At 38.2% G+C, this 18,978-nt stretch overlaps 5 protein-coding genes across 6 annotated transcripts; 3 read left to right on the top strand and 2 right to left on the bottom strand.

Moving 5' to 3' along the window:
- The first annotated feature begins 21 nt into the window (after positions 1-21).
- Positions 22-3,256, top strand: zp3f.2 (zona pellucida glycoprotein 3f, tandem duplicate 2). Its single transcript, XM_043257797.1, has 12 exons — positions 22-101; positions 188-362; positions 638-819; positions 903-1,006; positions 1,093-1,184; positions 1,255-1,435; positions 1,538-1,643; positions 1,728-1,816; positions 1,902-1,993; positions 2,088-2,180; positions 2,268-2,306; positions 2,408-3,256. Exons 2-10 carry the CDS (start codon positions 287-289, stop codon positions 2,150-2,152), a joined length of 987 nt encoding a protein of 328 aa, XP_043113732.1. The 5' UTR covers positions 22-101; positions 188-286; the 3' UTR covers positions 2,153-2,180; positions 2,268-2,306; positions 2,408-3,256.
- A 130-nt stretch (positions 3,257-3,386) lies between these two features.
- zp3f.1 (zona pellucida glycoprotein 3f, tandem duplicate 1) lies at positions 3,387-6,227 on the top strand. 2 transcript variants are annotated; one of them, XM_043257811.1, is made up of 10 exons: positions 3,387-3,512; positions 3,645-3,823; positions 4,189-4,286; positions 4,393-4,484; positions 5,121-5,301; positions 5,413-5,518; positions 5,605-5,693; positions 5,759-5,850; positions 5,950-6,027; positions 6,118-6,227. In XM_043257811.1, the coding sequence occupies exons 1-9, from the start codon at positions 3,452-3,454 to the stop codon at positions 5,991-5,993; spliced, it is 942 nt and encodes a 313-aa protein (XP_043113746.1). In that variant the 5' UTR covers positions 3,387-3,451; the 3' UTR covers positions 5,994-6,027; positions 6,118-6,227. The 2 variants fall into 2 exon arrangements, with proteins under 2 accessions (XP_043113746.1, XP_043113757.1); XM_043257822.1 differs by having other exon boundaries at positions 3,391-3,512; positions 3,648-3,823.
- A 573-nt stretch (positions 6,228-6,800) lies between these two features.
- LOC122327266 (RING finger protein 212B-like) lies at positions 6,801-10,577 on the top strand. The gene is made up of 8 exons (XM_043222487.1): positions 6,801-6,911; positions 7,015-7,067; positions 7,645-7,719; positions 7,839-7,945; positions 8,027-8,087; positions 8,692-8,746; positions 8,885-8,915; positions 8,965-10,577. Exons 1-8 carry the CDS (start codon positions 6,812-6,814, stop codon positions 9,071-9,073), a joined length of 591 nt encoding a protein of 196 aa, XP_043078422.1. The 5' UTR covers positions 6,801-6,811; the 3' UTR covers positions 9,074-10,577.
- homeza (homeobox and leucine zipper encoding a) lies at positions 9,225-14,937 on the bottom strand. The gene is made up of 2 exons (XM_043257786.1): positions 14,781-14,937; positions 9,225-12,799 (listed from the first exon to the last, which is right to left on the bottom strand). The coding sequence occupies exon 2, from the start codon at positions 12,780-12,782 to the stop codon at positions 10,803-10,805; it is 1,980 nt and encodes a 659-aa protein (XP_043113721.1). The 5' UTR covers positions 12,783-12,799; positions 14,781-14,937; the 3' UTR covers positions 9,225-10,802.
- Positions 14,938-15,552: 615 nt separating this feature from the next.
- dhrs1 (dehydrogenase/reductase (SDR family) member 1) lies at positions 15,553-18,783 on the bottom strand. The gene is made up of 9 exons (XM_043257847.1): positions 18,632-18,783; positions 17,630-17,773; positions 17,395-17,538; positions 17,200-17,279; positions 16,745-16,877; positions 16,458-16,601; positions 16,287-16,356; positions 16,076-16,156; positions 15,553-15,990 (listed from the first exon to the last, which is right to left on the bottom strand). Exons 2-9 carry the CDS (start codon positions 17,771-17,773, stop codon positions 15,854-15,856), a joined length of 933 nt encoding a protein of 310 aa, XP_043113782.1. The 5' UTR covers positions 18,632-18,783; the 3' UTR covers positions 15,553-15,853.
- Between the last annotated feature and the right edge of the window lie 195 nt (positions 18,784-18,978).

The following is an 18,978-nucleotide window of genomic DNA, read 5'->3' as shown; positions in this document are numbered from 1 at the left end:
AACAGAATGCGATGGTTCCGCTTTTCGGTTTCTTGTTAGATCCAAAAATCCAGTAACCATGCCGAAATGATATAAAGCTGTTCGTTACTAAAACGTTTTTTGTAAGTCGAATATAGAAAAATACACAGAAATATATAAATTTTTGATTATTTAGTAAATACAGCTCTTTTTTTTATTTTCTCCCTAGTGCCAGCTGTTACAAATTACTGATTAGACCCAGTAGCAGAATTCAGTCGCTTACAGAGAGCGTTTGGTTTGCGTCTCATTGGATTTGGGCTGCCTGATCATGATTTACTTATGTCTAGGATTTTTTGTTTTTGCAGTTGCCACACCATTTGAAGTGTCTGGAGATAGTCATAATGGTAAAATATGATGCATTATACATCCTCAAGAAGTTAAACCAACGTTTGAAATAGTATAGCTTTGGCTGGTAGTTGTGTTTTGGAACACAGTAGTTGATTATTAGCTGGTTAACCAACCTCAATGTTTTAAAGGAAAGTAGATAGTTAGCTTATTGCTATTTATCTGCTTCAAAACTAGCTTGGCTGGTTGGATTTGGTTTGGCTTTTTGAAGAGTTACTCCATTTTCTCCACTTTCAGGCACACATGAGTTCACCCTCTCTCCTTTTATCTATAGATATTCAAATTACATGTGGGGAGCAATCTGTTTATGTTATTTGGAAAGTGGACAAATCGATGACTGGAAATCCTACTCGTCTTTTTCTGGGTACTTGTTTTCCTTCACGCTTCTCGAATAAGACCAATGGAGCAGTTGCAGAATTTTACTATGGACTTACTGATTGCGGCTTCAGACGTATGGTAAATTTGATTTCACTAAATGTTGAATCCTGCAAATATAATTTGTTATATTATTATTTATTTTCCCCCTCCCTTTCAATTAGGCAACATGGAAATACTTGGTGTATGAGAACAAGCTGAACTACAGGCCACTGCCAAAGCCCCACCCTCCTTCTTTCAGCTATCCAGTTAGATGTGTTTATGACAGGTAAACATAGCTAGGTACTCAAGTCTTCACCAGGGTCTCACAGATCATCATCATCAGTAATAATGTACAATCAATTGTGTTATCAGACCGAAGGGTTGGACTCCTGCTTTCCAGAGCTCTTCTGCTGGTTTTATTCAAGGTCATGGAGAACTGGCCTTTAACATGGCAATTCTGAATTGTAAGCGGGAAAATCTACTAATTCTCTTGGCCTCGTTAAAACAGTAACTTCAATATCATAATCCCTCCAGATAATTTCAGTGGCCCTGCAGAATCCAATGTCTTTCCACTGGGATCTTTTGTTCCTATATGGGCCGGTGTTAACCAGCAAGCCCATCAACCTCTGCTGCTGCTTCTGGAGGAATGTGTAGCCTCCACAACATTTGAAATCTACCCAGATACTCTTACATACCCACTCATCACCAACAAAGGGTGTGTAGATTTGACCATTTTAAATATCTCTTAGTCGGCACGTTATTTTATTCAATTTAGTGGCCATGTTTCTGTAAATGACTTAATGTGACCCCATCATAGGTGTCTCGTGGATAGTAAGAAGAGCTTTTCCAGGTTTTTGCCAAGGTATCACTCCTCCTCGATTATTCTTAACCTACAAGCTTTCAGATTCGCTGTGGGACAAGAGGTGAGAGAGTGCCTTCAGAGAAAAATGGCAACTTGTTGAACATCTGAATTTGTTGCTTTTTTTTTTTTTTTTTTCTCCATGCAGGTCTATATCCATTGCAAACTAATTGCATGGGACCCTGACAACCTCAACGAAGCAAATAAAGCCTGCAATTATAATCAAACCACAGGAGAGTAAGTATAAACTTGTACTGAAACGTCTTCGTTATTTTAATCTTAGTGCATATGATTTACTGAAAAATATGCTATTTCATAAAAGATGGGAGCTTCTAGACGACCCATTCCAGAATTCTCTTTGTCAGTGCTGTGATTCAACATGTCAAGTTCGTGAAAAGCGGGACACCAATTCTGGTAAATCAAAAGGATAATTCCAAAAAAACAATGTTAAAAATAGCAGAGACTGGAATATGGGTATATGTTAACGTGCAATGTGTCTGGATTACAGCACCTCAAGGACTGGTACTAAAGTCAGTGTTGGGACCTCTGACATTTACAGAAGTTTCACCATGATGCTACTCCGTGCCATTCTTTCTCTTATGTAATTATGTTCTTCGAATTGTTTAATATTGTCTCAATGATAGTATTATGTTATGTATGTTGTGGTGGGTCTTTCCTCCATTGGTAGGCTGAGTGGCTGTCTAGTAATGCAATGGATGACTGACAGGTCAGTGGGGTGTACTTTGTACAGGATATTATTGTTATAAATTACCATTGTGTTAGAATAACTGTTTTTTTTTTTTTTTTTTTTTTCCCCTTTTTTTTTAGGTGCTGAATGATTGATTGGAGAGAGTGATGAGTGGTGGTCCATGAAGGCATGCCTTTTTTTGACTGTTCCATCTTTTATGTAAAACATAACATCTCCTTTTGAGTCTGTTATTTGAAGCTTTCTTTCTGTAATCGCTTCCTCTAAAATAAAAAAAAAATGGAGAACTCTGTTTTATCTACATGAGGGTGGGAAACATTGCAGGACACCGGCCCTCCAGAATCAGAGTTTTGCTTCAACCCTAATCAAACACACCTGAACCAGCTAATCAAGGTCCACAGGACGCAGTTAGGCTTTTTTTTTTTTCAGGGTTGGAGACAAAATCTGCTGGAAAGTGGCCCTCCAAGATCAATGTTCCCTACCCCTGGTCTACATAGATGGCTCATAAATTAGCTCAGTATTTCCTTAAGATATGTATTAAAACAGATTACTAAGGAAGCAAGGTATAGCATGTCTTGTGGTAAACTCTTTGAGTACAGTAAAATTCCTTCAGAAACTTGGAACTCTGGTTAATATGATTTGTATAAAATGAAGATCTCCGCTCTGGGTGTGAAATGAAAATGCAGGTCCTCAATGACTCATAAAAACAGTAGCCTGTGTTTTCTAATGCTGCCTGGGAGTGATTATTCCAGGAAGTAAGTGTTAAAGAGTTATTTTTGTAATTGTTTCCAGAATTGTCATAATGTAAGGGGGTTGATTCTATCCTATCCTAGCAGTATAAAGTCACACAAACAGACCTTAGACTAATACAGGAGTAGGCCCTACTTCAATAGAAACATGAGGACAATATTTTATAAAAATGCCTTATTAAAAACATAACTGGTGTGCATCTAATACACTAATACCGGGGTATTGTTGCGCTCATCTTTTCTTGAGCACTGCACTTCAAATATTTGTCACATTTTATGTGATCAGAGTTTCACCATTAGCAGCTGGTGCTCATTAAACTCACCTGAACAATACATTTCAGATGTGATTCCTTTAATCAGGTTAGCTACCAGTCAAAGTGCATAAGTATTTTCTTGACGCTACAGCATATTGTCAGAATGCTTGCCTTTTTGTTACTTGTGTTTTCAACTCTGGCTGTGTTCGTAGTGGCACAAGCAGGTAACGGGAGGCTTATACCAGATGGAGTATTTTAACATCAACCCTGTAGCATTCACTATTGCTTGTTTTTTTTTTTTTTTTTTTTTTTTACACGCTGATTCTAAATCTCTCTCCAAATTCACTTCACTTCAGTAGTCACTGTGGACTGCGGCAAGAACTCTATGTCTGTAAGATGGACTGAAAAAAACACTCAGTTGGATCCATCTCAACTACGTCTGGGTGACTGTCCTCCAACCCAGGTTTCAGTAACTCCTCAAGGGTCAGAGGCAGCATTCTATGCTGAATTTCTGACCTGTAATATTAGGAGGCTGGTAAGTTCATCATTCTTTGTTAGCAAATGGTAACAGATTTACCATCTGATTTACTCATGTTCTTTAAGCAAGAAAAATCACTAGTTTAATTACTTTTTCTTATAAGGAGCAAAGGTGTACTTGACCGTTCTTAAAAGGGAATTTTTGCTCCATATTCAATTTTTAAAACTTTGCGTTGTTTGATTTGTACACTGTATAAGACCTGGCAAGCACTTCCTAGTTTATCTGCTGTGAAAAGTAACCCTGCTTGTTCATGTTGGATTCAGCAGTGCTTTAGATTATAAAAGGTTGTGTTTGTAGTTTATTTCAAATGGCTATAGAGTAGAAAAGTACTCGATCCATTCTCAAACACTTTCCATTCACAGGTGACAACCAATGAGATTAAATTTGAGACCGAGATCACCTCTCCCAGTTTGTCAAAAGCGACCCCAATTTATTACCCTGTTGGCTGTGCATATAAACGGTAACCTATTCATTCATTAAAATGAAGTCCCTCTATTTTAATGGAATATTGCTGCTTGAAGAGCTTTTATGATTAATACAGATCAAAACTGCTGCCTTTCTTTAAGGCAAGAAGACTGGGCTCCTCCTTTGTATGATCCTCTGCTTTTTCATATACATGGACAGGGAGAGCTGGCATTTCGTATGGATCTCATGACCGGTATGTATGCACTTTGTAATGACACGTTCTTAATGCCTTGAATGTACAGATATATGCCAAAAAAATTTGAATATCGAGGGAAAGTGCAATTTATTTCAAAAAGTGAAACTTGTAGTATTAGTTCACTACACGCAGAGTGAAATATTTCAAGCCTTTACATTTTAATGATTATGGATTTTAAAAAATCCAGTATTCTGCAGAAATAGAATGACAAAGTTCAACATTTTGTAGGCTCCCTGTGTCCCAATCTAGTCGGCTAATTAATGCAAAACACCTGAGAATTTTTCCTCAGCCTTGAAATTGTCAGTCTGGATTAGTAGGCTTCAGAATGAGGAAGACTGCTGACTTGACGGTTGTGCAAAGACCATCATTGACGCCTTCCATAAGGAGGAAAAGTTTCAAAAGAAGTTGGATGCTCTCAGAATGTAGTATCAGAGTATATTAAGAGTATTAAGAGGAAAAATGTGGCTGGAAAATGCGCACAAGTGACTGGGATGAACGCAGCCATTTCACTTTGTGTAGCATTACAAGTTTCACTTTTTGAAACAAATTATTGAAATGAAATGGGTTTTCATTGACATTCTAATTTTTTTTGGCACATACCTGTACAATGATCTTACAACTTTCTTTTTGTAGATGACTTCAGTGGTGTGACCACGACCACAACCTTCTCGTTAGGCTCAATGATTCCAGTTGCTGCCTCAGTCAGCCAGCAGAACCATCAGCCATTAATACTGCTGCTAGATGAATGTTTGGCCTCCACAACACCAGAACTGGGTCCAGATTCTCATGTTTACCCAGTCATTACCAATAAGGGGTGCGTAGATGAGATGCGCCCTTTCTGGAGTCAAAAATGTTCATGTAATTAGCAGTGTTAATCTTAATACTTTAAAACTGTTGTTTTTTTTTTTTTTTTTTTTTTTTTAAGGTGTTTTGTAGATGGCAAAAATACAAACTCTAGGTTTCTTCCAAGAAACCAGTTGTCTGAGATCAGGCTGAATGTTCAAGCTTTCAAATTTGCCACTGGAGAAGATGTAAGTTAATTTTTTTTTTTTTTTTTTTTTTTTTTTTTTGTTCATTCGTCGATTCGTAAGTTTAAACTTTTTTGCATCATCCTCAGGTCTACCTGCACTGCAGTCTTGTGGCATGGGACCCGACAAACCTGGATAGTGGCAATAAAGCTTGTCAATATGACCGGACCAACTCACGGTATGATAATTAAAAATCTAAAGCCTCTTGTAGAACTTATGAATAGCCTCTTTCTCTTTTTGCAGATGGGTGCTGGTTGATGATCCATCCCAGAGTTCTCTCTGCAGCTGCTGTGATACAAACTGCCAAGGAAGAAAGAAAAGGGAAATAACAGCAGGTCACTGTTCTCTACTTTTTGCTTACCATTTATAGGTTGCTTTGCCAAAGTTGAGTAACCCTTTTTTTTTTTTTTTTTTTTTTTTTCCATGATCTACAGGTACCACATCTGTAACTTCTGTTATTGGACCTCTGGTTATGTAATACTAAGGACTGGATCATACTTCATAATAGCTTTTTTTTTTTGTTTTTTTTGTTTTTTTTTTTTTTTTTTTTTTTTTTTTTTTGCTCGCTCCTCCACTTGTTACCACTATTCAATGTTGAATTCTTTCCAAGGGGGATCCTTGCTACTGGAGTTGTTTTGGACTTCTGGGTTGAGCGGTTCCATGTTCTGCTGTTGTCATTTCAATGTAAATAAAACCATTCTAAAATGTGGATGTTGCGCATTATTACCTGTACAACTCTTTTGTATTTGCTATATTCAAACTTTTATTTTATTTTTTTATAAATAATGCCTGCACCAAAATAACATCTGATTTAAAGTTATGGAAACAAATGTTCACACTTGAGGCTTCTCGCGCATGTGTAAACAAAGCACACGCAGAGTGAATTTTAGAGTTTGTACCTTAATACTAATGCCAAAGACGGTCTTAAAACCACGTTTTGGCACTTTAGTAAAGTGTCCAAGAGATGGCGCCAAAACGCTTCCTTCGGGAATTCCTCAACGGTTTTTGGAGCCATCCCCTGGTGAATGAGTCTGCTGTCGCCTGCGTTCATTCGAGGCCAAATTGAGACCATTTTCTACGTTACTCTAACAACTACAGGTAAATTATTTAAATAAACGCCAAAAGTTTTTTTTTTTTTTTTTTTTCGTAGTATAAATAACTTAACGTAGTAGACATTTTGCTAGCACTAGTTACAGCATGACCAACGTTAGCATGAAACGTGCTTTTCCAACATAAACCTACAAATGTTAATGATATCTTTTTTGGTAATTGGTTTTTGTATTTTATAGTAGTGAAATGAACTGGTTTCACTGCAACAACTGTTACGTGAGAGAAGGAAAAAAGTTTGTTGTGTCCAGCTGTGGCCATATATTTTGTGAGAACTGTGTAAATACAAGTAAGTAACGGTTAAGTTACACAATGTGCTAATTTTGTAGTTATTTCCAGTGGTTTTTCGAGGCTAGCTTGAATCACTAAGTAAACGTAATATCCTCCTAAAGGTCAGTGCCGAGTTTGCCATGCCAACTGTAACTACCTTCACATATCTGATCAGGTGAGTCCAACCCGCATTGAGAGGTCAGGTCTCCGCAACATTCACAGAGAATATTGTTTTTAGAGGACTTTGCTCGGTGGATCTTGCCCACCTTGAAAACCATGCTTGCAAACCCCCCAACTTGGAGGGTCTCTTTGCACACAGCGGAGTGCCTGGTGGTCAAAACTTGTTTGAAGCACTAAATATGATTGTTTACGTACAGTTTACTAATGAGAGATTAAGGTCATGATTTAAATAAAAATTTAATTTGAAAACGAGTTCAGTTGATGTCTGCTGTATAAACAAAATTTGAAATCTTATCAGTAAGAAATAGGTAGGCTTACAAGCTAAGGATCTTTTATGTCAACCTCCTGAATAATTTCTGTAATTAAAAGTTACAGGAAGTAACGGTATTGTGCAGATTCTTTCTGAATTATTTGACTAAAAGGGAGATAAAAGCAGAATGGGTTTTTAAAAGCCTGAGTGCATTACTAATATTATTCGTCACTACGGTTATGTGCATTCATATTATTTAAAAAGTATTAACTTTAATTACAAACAACATTTAAAACATTTAACAACATTCATTTTTTTGAAGATGAAGCCACAAGAAAAGATGTTTTTCAAAGATCCAGTGAAACTGGTTCAGACTCGATTGGAACATATTGCACAGGTCATTTTCTGCTTATTTGACTGCATTTGTAAGGCCAAAAAAACCTAAAACATTTGCTGTGAACTCTGGTACATGAAAATATCATGTCAGAGTGACATCAGGAGATGTGTTTGTTTCAGATTGCTGTTTTTCAGAAAAGGCAGAAGGAGCGAGTCATTTCATTCTTAAGAAGCAGGTCTATGGAACTCGAACGAAAGGTGAAAGAAGTTCGTGATCAGTGCTACAGGTGGTTATTCGTGGCATATATCAAAGATATATTCAGTGGCACTTTAAAAATAGGACTATTTAGTTATGTGTTTTATTTAAGGCAAGTGTCTGAGCTGAAACAAGAGAATGAAGAACTGAAAAAGCCGCTTTCTCAGAGGAGAGTGAGTCTTTCTTTATTGCATGTCTCATGCTTCCCTTCTAAACTCTATTCTTTTTGGTTGTTAGAATTTTTCTTTTCTCCACACAGACATCTCCTGGGAGGCTTTCAATTAATGGGTAAATACAGATAATTGCTTTAATGTAATGTAATATATTGCATACATTTAAATGTATTCTTTCCATATACAGAGGAACTCCAAGAATGATTCTTCCCGTAGCTGTCACATCACCAGGTAGTACGTTTCGTAGCTTGAGACAGAAACTTTAGCTCATATATTGAAACACTCTATATATTGTTTTCATCACATTGGGTTTCCCATTGCATTTCCACAGTCACACCTCGCTCTAGAGCTGTCAGGTATTGCATTCAATCATGTCATTTATTTTTATATAGTAGATTTACTTTTCCTTAAATAATACTGTTCAATTCTGGTTGTTGCACAAGTTCGGGTGACACTTTGGAGAGGTTTAGACATTCTAGACTCGGCATGACAGTGAGTTAGCTTCTTTACTGTATTCTAGTTTATGGTTTGTTTCGCTTAATAAGTCATAGTCATATGGAAATAAGAAATTGTCATGTGACATTATACGTCTAATCTGTTCTAGACACCCCCAGGGTCATCCATCTCTATGTCAAGCATGAGTTCAGTACATGGTTTCAGTAAGTTATGTAATACTGAGATTCTAAATCATATCTCTCAGATATCATTATTTCAGTTCATAAAGTAACGATAATGTCAAGGTAGACAATCTACTGTTTTGACTTACTGTATGCTTATGTGCTCTTTTTATCTCACAGGGACACCCAGTTCAGTTAATACTCCCACAAGGTAACATTTTATGCATTTACCAAGACTAAAAATTGAACGTTTTTATACTAATTGACTATTCTTCCCTTCTCATAATCCGTAGGTCCCAACATACAACCCCAAACAATTTTCAGGTCCAGCTTCTGGCTAGGCCTACACTCCAGTCCCCAAGGACATAATCAATAACCATAGGTAGCTAAATCAGGTCTTTAGAAAGCCACTTCATTAATGCATCCACATCACCTAAAAGTTGAGTGATCTACTTCATGCATCCTTCATATCAGTAGAATTATAATTGACATGAATTTATTTGAAAAATACAATTTTCAGTTTATTTGAAAATGGCACAGATAAAAGCTTTATTGGGTCATAGATGTTTTTTTCATTTATGTTGGTCTCTCAGTATCTCAAGTATTTTGATTATTTTTGAGATGAGGTTATTGTTAAGATTGAAATTACACACAAAATGTAAACTACCCTGCTTTCATTTTCCAGTGGGAAAAAAAGTAATTGTATTTGCAGTTAAAAGAAAAAAAAACATTAAATGTGATATTCAAGAATATTTTCACATATCAACATTTTGCTAACTGGGCTCAGTTACAATAAAAAAATAAATAAATCAGTCAAATAAATAACATTATTTCCAGATTATTATAACAGAAACGTGAAACAGCTACATGAGGAATGTCTCAATCAATTTGTTGTATTTTAATTAACAGCAGTTAATGTTAATGTTCCCTTTTTTAGTTGGAATTTGACCACAAAACAGAGACATAATGTATCATTAAGCATATTAAAAGATCTGGGCTGCGTTTCTCAAAAGTATCTTGATTGATGTAGGTCGTAGTGGTCATGATTCTTTTGGGAAACGCAGCAATAAACTCAGCATACAACTCTCATACATAACCAAAACTTGTGCATCTTTGTTGATAAATGAAATACCGATGAATTTAAACCTTACATTAATGCTAAATACAGGTCTACTTTAAATGAGGTCAGAGTTAAACTTAATGCTATATTTTTTTCCTAATGAAAATACGGTACCAATTGTATTGATAATTTTTTAGCGGTGGCAGCTAATGTGACCATCACACACCACAAGACATCTTTGACATGATTGATGTCAAGAAGTTATCTGAACAGAATGCAACAGCGAGTTAAACATAATCAGTCATGTTTTATTTCAATGCAACGTTTTGCCTCCCTGAAACTTTACAAGTTTACAGACAATAAGGCACAAGATTTTGCAAAAACCATGGCTTTTGTTGTCTTTTCACTGCAGTGGGGTAGGGATGTATTCAAATGAAATGTTTATACACAGGGAAGTAGCATTCATGGATCCATAAACCTCTAAGTGCGGAATGTTAAAGATAATCGGAGGGCAATATATAATATATATATATATGCCGTATGAATCTTAAATCAGATAACTACAAATTGACAAAAACATGCCCTTGCATTGCTAACGTTACTGGTCCAAAAAACTAAACTACAGTACCTAATAGATAACCAAGCCAAGGTTTCTGGAAATCTAAACAGTTTGAATATCATATCAGTTCTAAGAAGCAGCAATTAAGGCTCTAAAGGATTACTAACAAAAATACCAACAACACAAACATAAGAAACTGGAGGAACAACCAGTGTACAGATGACTCCCAGAGCATCACAGGAACATTACTTATTTGTTAAAGACCAAAAAAACATTTTCCATTTCAATACTGCCTGTTGTTTAACAAATTAGCAAATCATAAAAAAAAAAAAAAAACTTCACATTGCTATTGGTTTTTACATCGAGGGCCTTGCATGAAGTGATTATTATACTGTGCCTTCAAAGGGGTTTTGCCTGATTACAGGACTCACAGCAGATTAACAGACATGAGCATGAACAGTTTTCATTCTTATATTAAATCAATCAATAACAGTGATCTCTGTGTCCAGTGTTGTACTGTCTTTAGATGCAAACCAGTCTCGGACCTGTTGATAACTCATTTTTGACTTCCGGCAGAGATTGTCAAGGTCTTTCTCTTGGAGTGGTCCGGTTTGTCGATGATACTGCTCCAATGGACTGAGGTCTACAGAATCTGTTGCAGACTTCTGCGTTTTTTGTGTGCTGTTCCCTTGTGACTTGCGTTTCCTGTTGCCTTCGCTCCCTGGGATTCCCGTGGCATCGGCAGTAGCCCCTGCACTTTGTAACAATGCAATCTCAGCAAGCACTTGGTCACGTACGTCAGCATGCACCCAGCGTACATGGCCATTTTTTACAGCATAGCGTGTGTCCCCAAACCACTGAATAATGTCAGCACGAGGCAAAGATGTTAATTCCACTATCTGCGTGTATACATCACTCTTTGGCCACGGGCAGCGCTGGAAGTATTCCTTTAGGATAGCCAGTTGCTCCTTTGTTTTCCTTGGTCGCCCAGCCACTGTTAATACTGCAGAGGGTGAAGTGTTGTCCGAGGAGGTTAGGGAGTTGTTCAAAGCATTTGCTTTGACAGAGCGTGTAGATTTTGATGACTTGCCTGAGTGTTTTTTAGATGGGGTGATTGATGGAGAAGAAGAGGAGGAAGTGGGTGCAGCTGGCTCTGGAGGTGTCATACAACGTTCCTCACTTTGCTGTTCACTTCCAGCTATATTATTCTGAATCTCACTTTCCTCTGAAAATTTCTCCTCATCCACAACTAATGCTCCTTCTTCAAATGCCTCAAGCGTGTTAGACAGGAAAAGCTGGAAAAACTGAGAGTTCTTTGGCCGATTCTTTCGTGATCCTTTCACACTAACCTTTTCCTTGCCTTCATCATCAGCATGCTCTATTGTTTGCTTTTTAGTAGTGAGAGGAAGTGGCTGAATGTCCTGAGAGTGAGATGATAGACTGCAATTGGGTTCATTTTTTTCTCCTTGAGTAGCAGAGACGGATGTCAACAACCCTCTACCATTTCGCAGCTGGTAGCGACTGTCACTAAACCATTTTCGAATCTCATTACGAGTTAGGCCTGTTTCCTCTTGAAGGCGCTGAAGCTCTGTTTCATCAGGCCAATTCTCCTGTAGAAAACTCTTACGCAAAGCAGCTAACTGGGCTTTGGACTTTTTGTATCGTCCCTGCCGAGGCTGCTCAGATCCAACAGGAGACTCTGTTGAAGTAGGTGGAGTGGCTGCTTGAGGTGTTTCTGGGATTTCTACTGGCTGACGATAGTAGTACGAATCCTGGGGAGGTGGAAGAGATGAACGGAAACGTAAGGGAGCAGGAAAAACCTTTGCTGGTTCTGTGCTTTCAATTTTATGTCTTTTACGAGGCACCTGTGGACTTTGCACTAGATCTTCTACATGATCTTCTGTTTCTTTTAAATCCTCAGTTTCATTTTTCCTCTTTGTACTGCTCTCTTTGTGTTCGATTTCACTGGTTTGTACTGGTCTAGCCAGCTTGAGCCGCGTCTCTTCAATGTCCTCAGAAGCCCAGCTAATTCCGTACTTGATGCGTTGCACCATGAACCACACTTTGACTTTATCAAGGGGAAGACCGCAGACACGGGCAAGGGTGCTGACCTCTTGAGATGTTGGATAGGGGAAGATGTTGAAGGCCTGAACAAGTTCAGGGATACCATCCAGCTCACGTGTCTGATCAGACTGGGTCCACACTAGCTTTAGTCCTTCAGACACTAAGGGAAGACATACTACCGAGTTATTATTAGTACTAAAGCTTACTGCAGCACTGTTCTCTCTTGATCTACGATTAGAAGGGCTTGCATGTTCCTTTCCATCAGAATTGTGGTGGTGTGGTGATTTTTGCTGCCGTGGACTGGTGAGGCATCCATCTTGTCTTTTTGGAGCCATCCCTCTCGGAGAAAAAACTTTCAAGTCATGGTCACTGTGCGTCGCCATCAGAGATGTCATACCTCTATTGCCGCAGACTGTAAGAATAACAAAGGAGGAGTCATTTGAAAACAATTGTAGCATAGTAGACCATGTGCAATACCCACAATGCATTTTTTGCCTTTAAACGGTTCATTTTTGGTAACAGTTAAAATCCTGTTCGTTGTTTGTAAGCCGGATTTGTGAGGGGTGAAAAGGTTGGAATGCTGGGGGTTGGTGGGCTGTTGCTGGCTGATGGGTGCTAGGATGGTGCTTTGGGGAGGGGGTTAATGGGTGGGGTTCCGGTCATTCTTTAGTTGCTCAAATTTACAATAGAATCCGTTCAGATCATATGCAAGATGCAGCAAACTTAACTTTAGAAGATCTGACATAATCAATGTCCATCCAAAGATGCAAAGTGACTGACTTGTGAGATTTTCGAGAAAAGCTGTTCATCAAACTCCCTGAAAGTCATTTAACTGGGACTTTACGGTCAACTCTACAGTCCGGCCATTGACTTTCCTCTCTAAAGTTGAAAGAAGGACAGATGTCACCCCCTTCCCCCTGCCGTTCTCTTCCACACATTAGCCTTTTATTAAAGCCTGTCGTATACTCTACACCAATGCACACCCAACCCCCACTATGGCGGACTTGGGCAAAAGAGAGATGGGGGCCCTGCCCTTCACAGCTCCTTTGCCCCGTTCTTGTGCACGTAATGGTCCACTTCCCCCATTTGCCTAACTCCGGAGAACAGTATAGAAGTTCGTTTAACCTTCCAACAGATGGCCAAGAGATAGTAATGGAGTACGTCTCGGTTAAATAAACGTAAGAAAAGTTGCCGGCCTGGTTTGTTTGTCAGTTTTGCTGTTTGCCTATTCAACACATCACAGTATAGCACGTGCTGGTAATCTCAAACTGGGTCTGTGCTCAAAACTAAAAGGCTTAGATTTTCACTAAATCTAATCATGACAGGAGTTCTTTTTAGTTTGTCCTGACTAGGACACATTAGTAATTGCCACCAATTTGTAAAACAGTGAAATAGTATCATTTTAGTTTTAGCTTCATGTGGCATCCTTTGACTTTAATGAGCCCAAAACAAAGCTGAACTGTGAACCACACAAACAAACTTCACCAATATGTCTACGTGAGCAGTGTTAGGCAATCCTGCTTGGAAAAGCTTTGCCAATATTAGGCAATTTACCACTACACGCAATGAGCAGGCAAGTCATCTACAAAACAAGCTGGAGGTGAACTTGACAGGATAAATTCCCAACCGCCTGTGGTGACCTCATTTATCAGATGATGACTTGGAATGACTTGACTAAGCGTAAAGTCCCTTGAAGTCAGAGTAGCTTTTGTTTATCACGGGGTTTACAAACATATCAACTTGTGCGCATGCATTATGTATATGTATGTATGTATGTATGTATATGTATATATATATATATGTGTGTGTGTGTCAGTGTTGATGATTTATTTTTCATATACTTACCATTAACATAATTAATTCCTGTGAAACAGAAATGCACTGCTGTTTAGACTAAATAAACTTGGTTAGAGTTGTTGGAAATTGCGTCAGTGGCCGATGTTTGTCCATGGCCTCTATTATAATCAGCTTATGTGGGGAACTTTTGACGCAGGTCGTAGGATGTGAGGTGAGATGAGATCATTACAGTATGCGTTCATCCAACAAACGGTAAGCAGGTGTAAGGACCATCATAAACATAACGCTTTAGCAATATACAAGGGTTCATGCCATATCATTTCTTGTACACCAGCCCTTTTGTGGCGCAGGATCCGCTCACGCTTCAGTAACGCACATAAACAAACTCCCGTTGTCCCATTTAACCACACATTCCCGTTGAACAACTGCTTCGAATAACATGAACACGACGCGACGTAGGACAAAATCGCCTGACTCCTCGGGCGGCTTTTAGGACGCAACAACAAGGTACGATAGTCTTTAATTCTGTCTCGTCTCTGCTTTAAAAACTTTACAAACGTAAGCGGTAAATAAGTTCCCGTGAAACAACAACTCACCGCTTGAAATTCTCTCAAGGCTGTATGTAGAAACGCCACTCCAGCTGGTCTGTATTGTCCGTTGTCGCTTTTGTTCTGGAAATCCCAAAGTGTTTTTCGCCTGTCCGGTCAGACCGAGGCTAGACAGAGAGGATCAGGAAACTCTCGGACCAGCCCCCTCTTTCTCATGCAATGACGGTGCCGTGGCCATGCAGGTCCAATCCGGGAAGGAGAGTAATGGGAGGAGGAGCACAGCTGAAACTTGGCCCCGTGAATACACTTCCCATCTGGGATGCAATTACCATTTGAATTGTGCCACATAAGTTTAAGGAGTCTGCAGGTAAGGATGCATTATTATTTAAACAGAGTTACCTTTATTAATTTTTTACAAAAAACAACCAAAAAACTCCTTGAGCTTTACTTTGCACAAGGGTCCTGTTAAACCCGACCGGGTTTATGTTGACAATATGCTATCCTGCAAAATACATAGCTAGACGCCAAATAAATTAATATGCATGAATTACAAATTTGCAATTAATCATTCTAATGTGAGCAGAAAGAATGTCCAGGAAAAATAATCAAGTTGTTTGTTTTTGGGTTCATGATGCACTAACTAGCCATTATCCAACTTATTACATGGCTATTTAACAATGCGCAAAAATATTGATTTGAGTTAAAACAATTAGTGTACTTGCAGAGACATAAGAACCACTGTTTTCCCGGGTAAGTGGACAATTTTATGCAATGCTGCAGAGGTTTTTTGATCAATCAGAAAGAAGGGTTCAAATAACACTGTAGTTAAATGTCAGTATTTATTGCAATGACATGTTTGGTAAGTATATAATCATCTATAATAACAGGGTTAATTAATCCCTTTCTACTTAAAACAGTATGTTAATATGCCAGTATTTTTATGCAATTTTATTTTAGATAACAGTTGTGACAATGCTAATTCTGCTCATGAATTGTGTATTAAGTGTCTTCCAGACTCAGCTACTGGAATTTTAATGGACACTGCAGTAATTTTATAAACATCTTTTTTTTTATTGATAAGGTTTAAAAACAAAAAGACACTTTCTCTTCACTGAGACATATTATATTTTTCCACTGCCAAAACTCAGAACGGAACGAGGCACTCTGATGAATGAAGGAGTGAATACGGACAGCCAGGACACATAGGGTACCTGGGAAACGACAAACTTCAAAGAGGTGTAGTCCACCACACTGCGACCTGCAATAACAAGGATCAAGGCGTGAGTTTCATGTTTATCATAACCAGAAAACTATTGCTCCTGCATAAACATTTGTCACCGTACCATCAACATCCTTTAGTCCATAGCGGCGAGCGAGGTCACAAGTCATCAACACTTGCCCGGTCATTGACATTAGACTTTTATCTGTTTGTCACCAAGAAGCAGAAAATATTTCAGTCATTTACAGCCTCAAAACATTTCATTTCTCACCAGTTGCTTTTAGTGTAATTCACAACCATTTTAACTTCAGTCTTTAAAAATTAAAAAATCCAACCTTTGGCCAGCTCAACTATGCATTGTCCACTAAACTCTGTCGTCTCACCCTTACTGAACATTTCCTTGAACTGAGAAAGATGGTTTGTAAATATTTAAGAAGATACGTTTTTGCTTCTTTAAACTTAAAAAGCAATTATGATTAAGGGCTGGGACAAATGCAAAGGCTTACTTTTGGATCAAATCCTGGAGGAGCCTCACCATGAGATGTAAACTGATTAATTAACTCAGTCTGGACAGCCCCTGGCCAGAGGCTTACAGAAATCACACCTTTCTCCTTCAGCTCTACTGCCATGTCCGCTGCCATTCTGTCACACTGAAAAAAAAAGAACCAGATGAAAGTTGGAGCATAAATATATTGAGAGTAATGGATACATTTTACAAACAGAAATAATGACTGTGTAACTGAAATCATATATTGAAAATGATTCAGAATCCGTGATGTGTGCACGGACTCACTGCAGCTTTGCCGACCCCATAGGACACATTAAAGAAATAGCGCAGGCCACCCATGGATGATATGAACACAATCAAGCCTTTGCCCTGCTCCACCATCATCCGTGCAGCATACACCGAGCAGAAGTAGTGGCCCCTGTGAAAACAGTGACCATGATCTCAGAAATAGCTCAGAAAGGTCACCGAAAATTAATAGCTGTCAATATTTAAATTATCCAGCCTTTAATCACAGATGTTTTTGTATTTAATAATTGCAAGTCATATAATCTCTATTTAATTCAATTTGTGTTTTTTTTTTTTTTTTTGTTTAGTTTTTGCAGGGCCAAATAAGTAAACTTTATGTGTGAAGTTATTTCAAATGTAATGTTTTACTGTATTTTCCCAAATAAACACAGCCTTGGTAAACATAAGAGACATGTCTTATGTCACTTGGAGTCACCTCCATATTTGTACTGCACCTGAGTCCAGTGTTGTTGATGGTGTCCCAAACATCTGGATCCACCTCCCAGAAATTCTTGTTCATGTTGTCAAAAATAGCCTAACACACAGACAAGCAACAATAGTCCAAAAATTATATTATGAATCTTTCTAAAGTAAAAATAATTCAAATTCAGGAAAACTGCGTATTTGTTCCATAGTAAGCTGTGACTGACCTGCACACCCGCATAGGCATTATTCACCAGTAAGTCAAGTCTCCCATTTTGCTCGCGCTGGACACGTTCAAACAGCTCCTTGATTTCATCCTCTTTAGATGAGTCACAGACCACTGGGAGACACCGGCCACCTCTCTCTGTCACCTGTTATCATGAAAATAAAAGAAGCATGAAATCAATATCGCTTTCTGTAAGTCGAGAATATAATGATACAATCAGGAGCCAGTTTCCACACCTCAGCTGCTGTCTGCTTCAGAGTTTTCTCCTGACGACCGGTGATGTACACCGTAGCGCCCGCCTCAGATAACTGGAGGGCAATACCTCTTCCAATTCCTCTGGAAGCACCAGTTACCACACAGATCCATCCTGATAGTGCCATCTGACAAACACAAAGTGGTGCCAGTAATAACAATCTTAAGAATTACATCATTAAACTGGTTCACACAGTATATATATAATTTACTAATTTAATTTAATAATTTGATATAACTTGTAACCTGAAAACTCTGTGTGTGTGTGTGTGTGTGTGTGTGTGTGTGTGTGTGTGTGTGTGTGTGTGTGTGGATGGATGGAGGGAGAGAGAGAGAGAGAGAGAGCGGTGACAAGCCTGAGCGTCATGCACGCTCGATGACGCAATTACGTACTAGCGCAAAGAACCACTGAATCATTTTGTAATCGGTTCTTTAAAACTGTTACCAAAGAACTGATTCGTGGAAATGACTCCGAAGTCAGTAAGATAGAATCAAGCCTGTCACCCTGTGGTCACATTTATTTATTGCAACCCTTCTGAAAAAACAAACAAACTATAAAACCCTGCGCAAAACAATAGAAAATGGATTTAATGTTATAATGGAAATTGTATTGGTTTTAATGGAAAGGATAATGGTGTCTACTGGTATGGGATGGATACTGTTGGTGGGACGTTAAATTGAAATTATATTGAAATACTGCAAAAAAAAAGAAAAGAAAAAAGTTAATAGTTATTTTAATTTTTGTTATTGTTTTCTTTTGGGCTGTTTAGCACGGGACCTTCTTCACAACGACATTTAATTGGACACGACCTGAGCCAATTTATATAAGCGTGTGCAGATGGGTAAACTCGAGCTCTCGTATTACACATTGGACTTGTTTTGTATTTAATTATTATTTGAGATTTTTGCCGTATAAAAAAAATAATTAAAAAAGCTACTTGAGTTATTTACAGGTTGTATTAAGGCTATGTTAACACAACACGTACCTGTTCAACGCTGCTGACCCTCCGATGAATGGAAATTGATCAATGGAAAAGAAACTCTTGCCTAGACGTAAAATATCCAACAACAGGTAATGTGTGGTGAAATATATAACGTGCAGATAAGACGGTCATATTTATTGCCCCAAATCGTTCTACTCCCGTAATACGTCTAATATAAGGCAATGTTTTTCGAATGTAAATGATACAAAACATATTTAAACTCATGAAATCAGTCACCCAATGAAGACGAGCATGCTAATACAGACACTTTTATATCAAATACAGCCATAAAAATCCATTACCTACATTTTTTTTGTTTACACAAAGGTTAGGTTTCTGCCGAATGTTGT

This window comes from Puntigrus tetrazona, chromosome 2 (assembly GCF_018831695.1).
Source record: "Puntigrus tetrazona isolate hp1 chromosome 2, ASM1883169v1, whole genome shotgun sequence".
In the NCBI taxonomy this organism is placed as follows: domain Eukaryota; kingdom Metazoa; phylum Chordata; class Actinopteri; order Cypriniformes; family Cyprinidae; genus Puntigrus; species Puntigrus tetrazona.
This window is presented reverse-complemented; position numbering and strand designations above follow the sequence as displayed.

What these genes read in the sequence shown, in the direction of transcription:
- LOC122327266 (XM_043222487.1), top strand. Translation starts at nt 6,812, where the DNA reads ATGAACTGGTTTCACTGCAACAACTGTTACGTGAGAGAAGGAAAAAAG. An exon ending in GTTCGTGATCAGTGCTACAG is followed by an intron (nt 7,946 to 8,026) that starts GTGGTTATTCGT and finishes GTTTTATTTAAG; the next exon opens with GCAAGTGTCTGAGCTGAAAC. An exon ending in AGCCGCTTTCTCAGAGGAGA is followed by an intron (nt 8,088 to 8,691) that starts GTGAGTCTTTCT and finishes AATCTGTTCTAG; the next exon opens with ACACCCCCAGGGTCATCCAT.
- zp3f.2 (XM_043257797.1), top strand. Translation starts at nt 287, where the DNA reads ATGATTTACTTATGTCTAGGATTTTTTGTTTTTGCAGTTGCCACACCA. An exon ending in ATTGCGGCTTCAGACGTATG is followed by an intron (nt 820 to 902) that starts GTAAATTTGATT and finishes CCTTTCAATTAG; the next exon opens with GCAACATGGAAATACTTGGT. An exon ending in GATTCGCTGTGGGACAAGAG is followed by an intron (nt 1,644 to 1,727) that starts GTGAGAGAGTGC and finishes TTCTCCATGCAG; the next exon opens with GTCTATATCCATTGCAAACT.
- zp3f.1 (XM_043257811.1), top strand. Translation starts at nt 3,452, where the DNA reads ATGCTTGCCTTTTTGTTACTTGTGTTTTCAACTCTGGCTGTGTTCGTA. An exon ending in GTTCGTAGTGGCACAAGCAG is followed by an intron (nt 3,513 to 3,644) that starts GTAACGGGAGGC and finishes ACTTCACTTCAG; the next exon opens with TAGTCACTGTGGACTGCGGC. An exon ending in GAAAAGGGAAATAACAGCAG is followed by an intron (nt 5,851 to 5,949) that starts GTCACTGTTCTC and finishes CATGATCTACAG; the next exon opens with GTACCACATCTGTAACTTCT.
- homeza (XM_043257786.1), bottom strand. Translation starts at nt 12,782, where the DNA reads ATGACATCTCTGATGGCGACGCACAGTGACCATGACTTGAAAGTTTTT.
- dhrs1 (XM_043257847.1), bottom strand. Translation starts at nt 17,773, where the DNA reads ATGGCACTATCAGGATGGATCTGTGTGGTAACTGGTGCTTCCAGAGGA. An exon ending in ATGCCTATGCGGGTGTGCAG is followed by an intron (nt 17,280 to 17,394) that starts GTCAGTCACAGC and finishes TCTGTGTGTTAG; the next exon opens with GCTATTTTTGACAACATGAA. An exon ending in CATAGTTGAGCTGGCCAAAG is followed by an intron (nt 16,157 to 16,286) that starts GTTGGATTTTTT and finishes GGTGACAAACAG; the next exon opens with ATAAAAGTCTAATGTCAATG.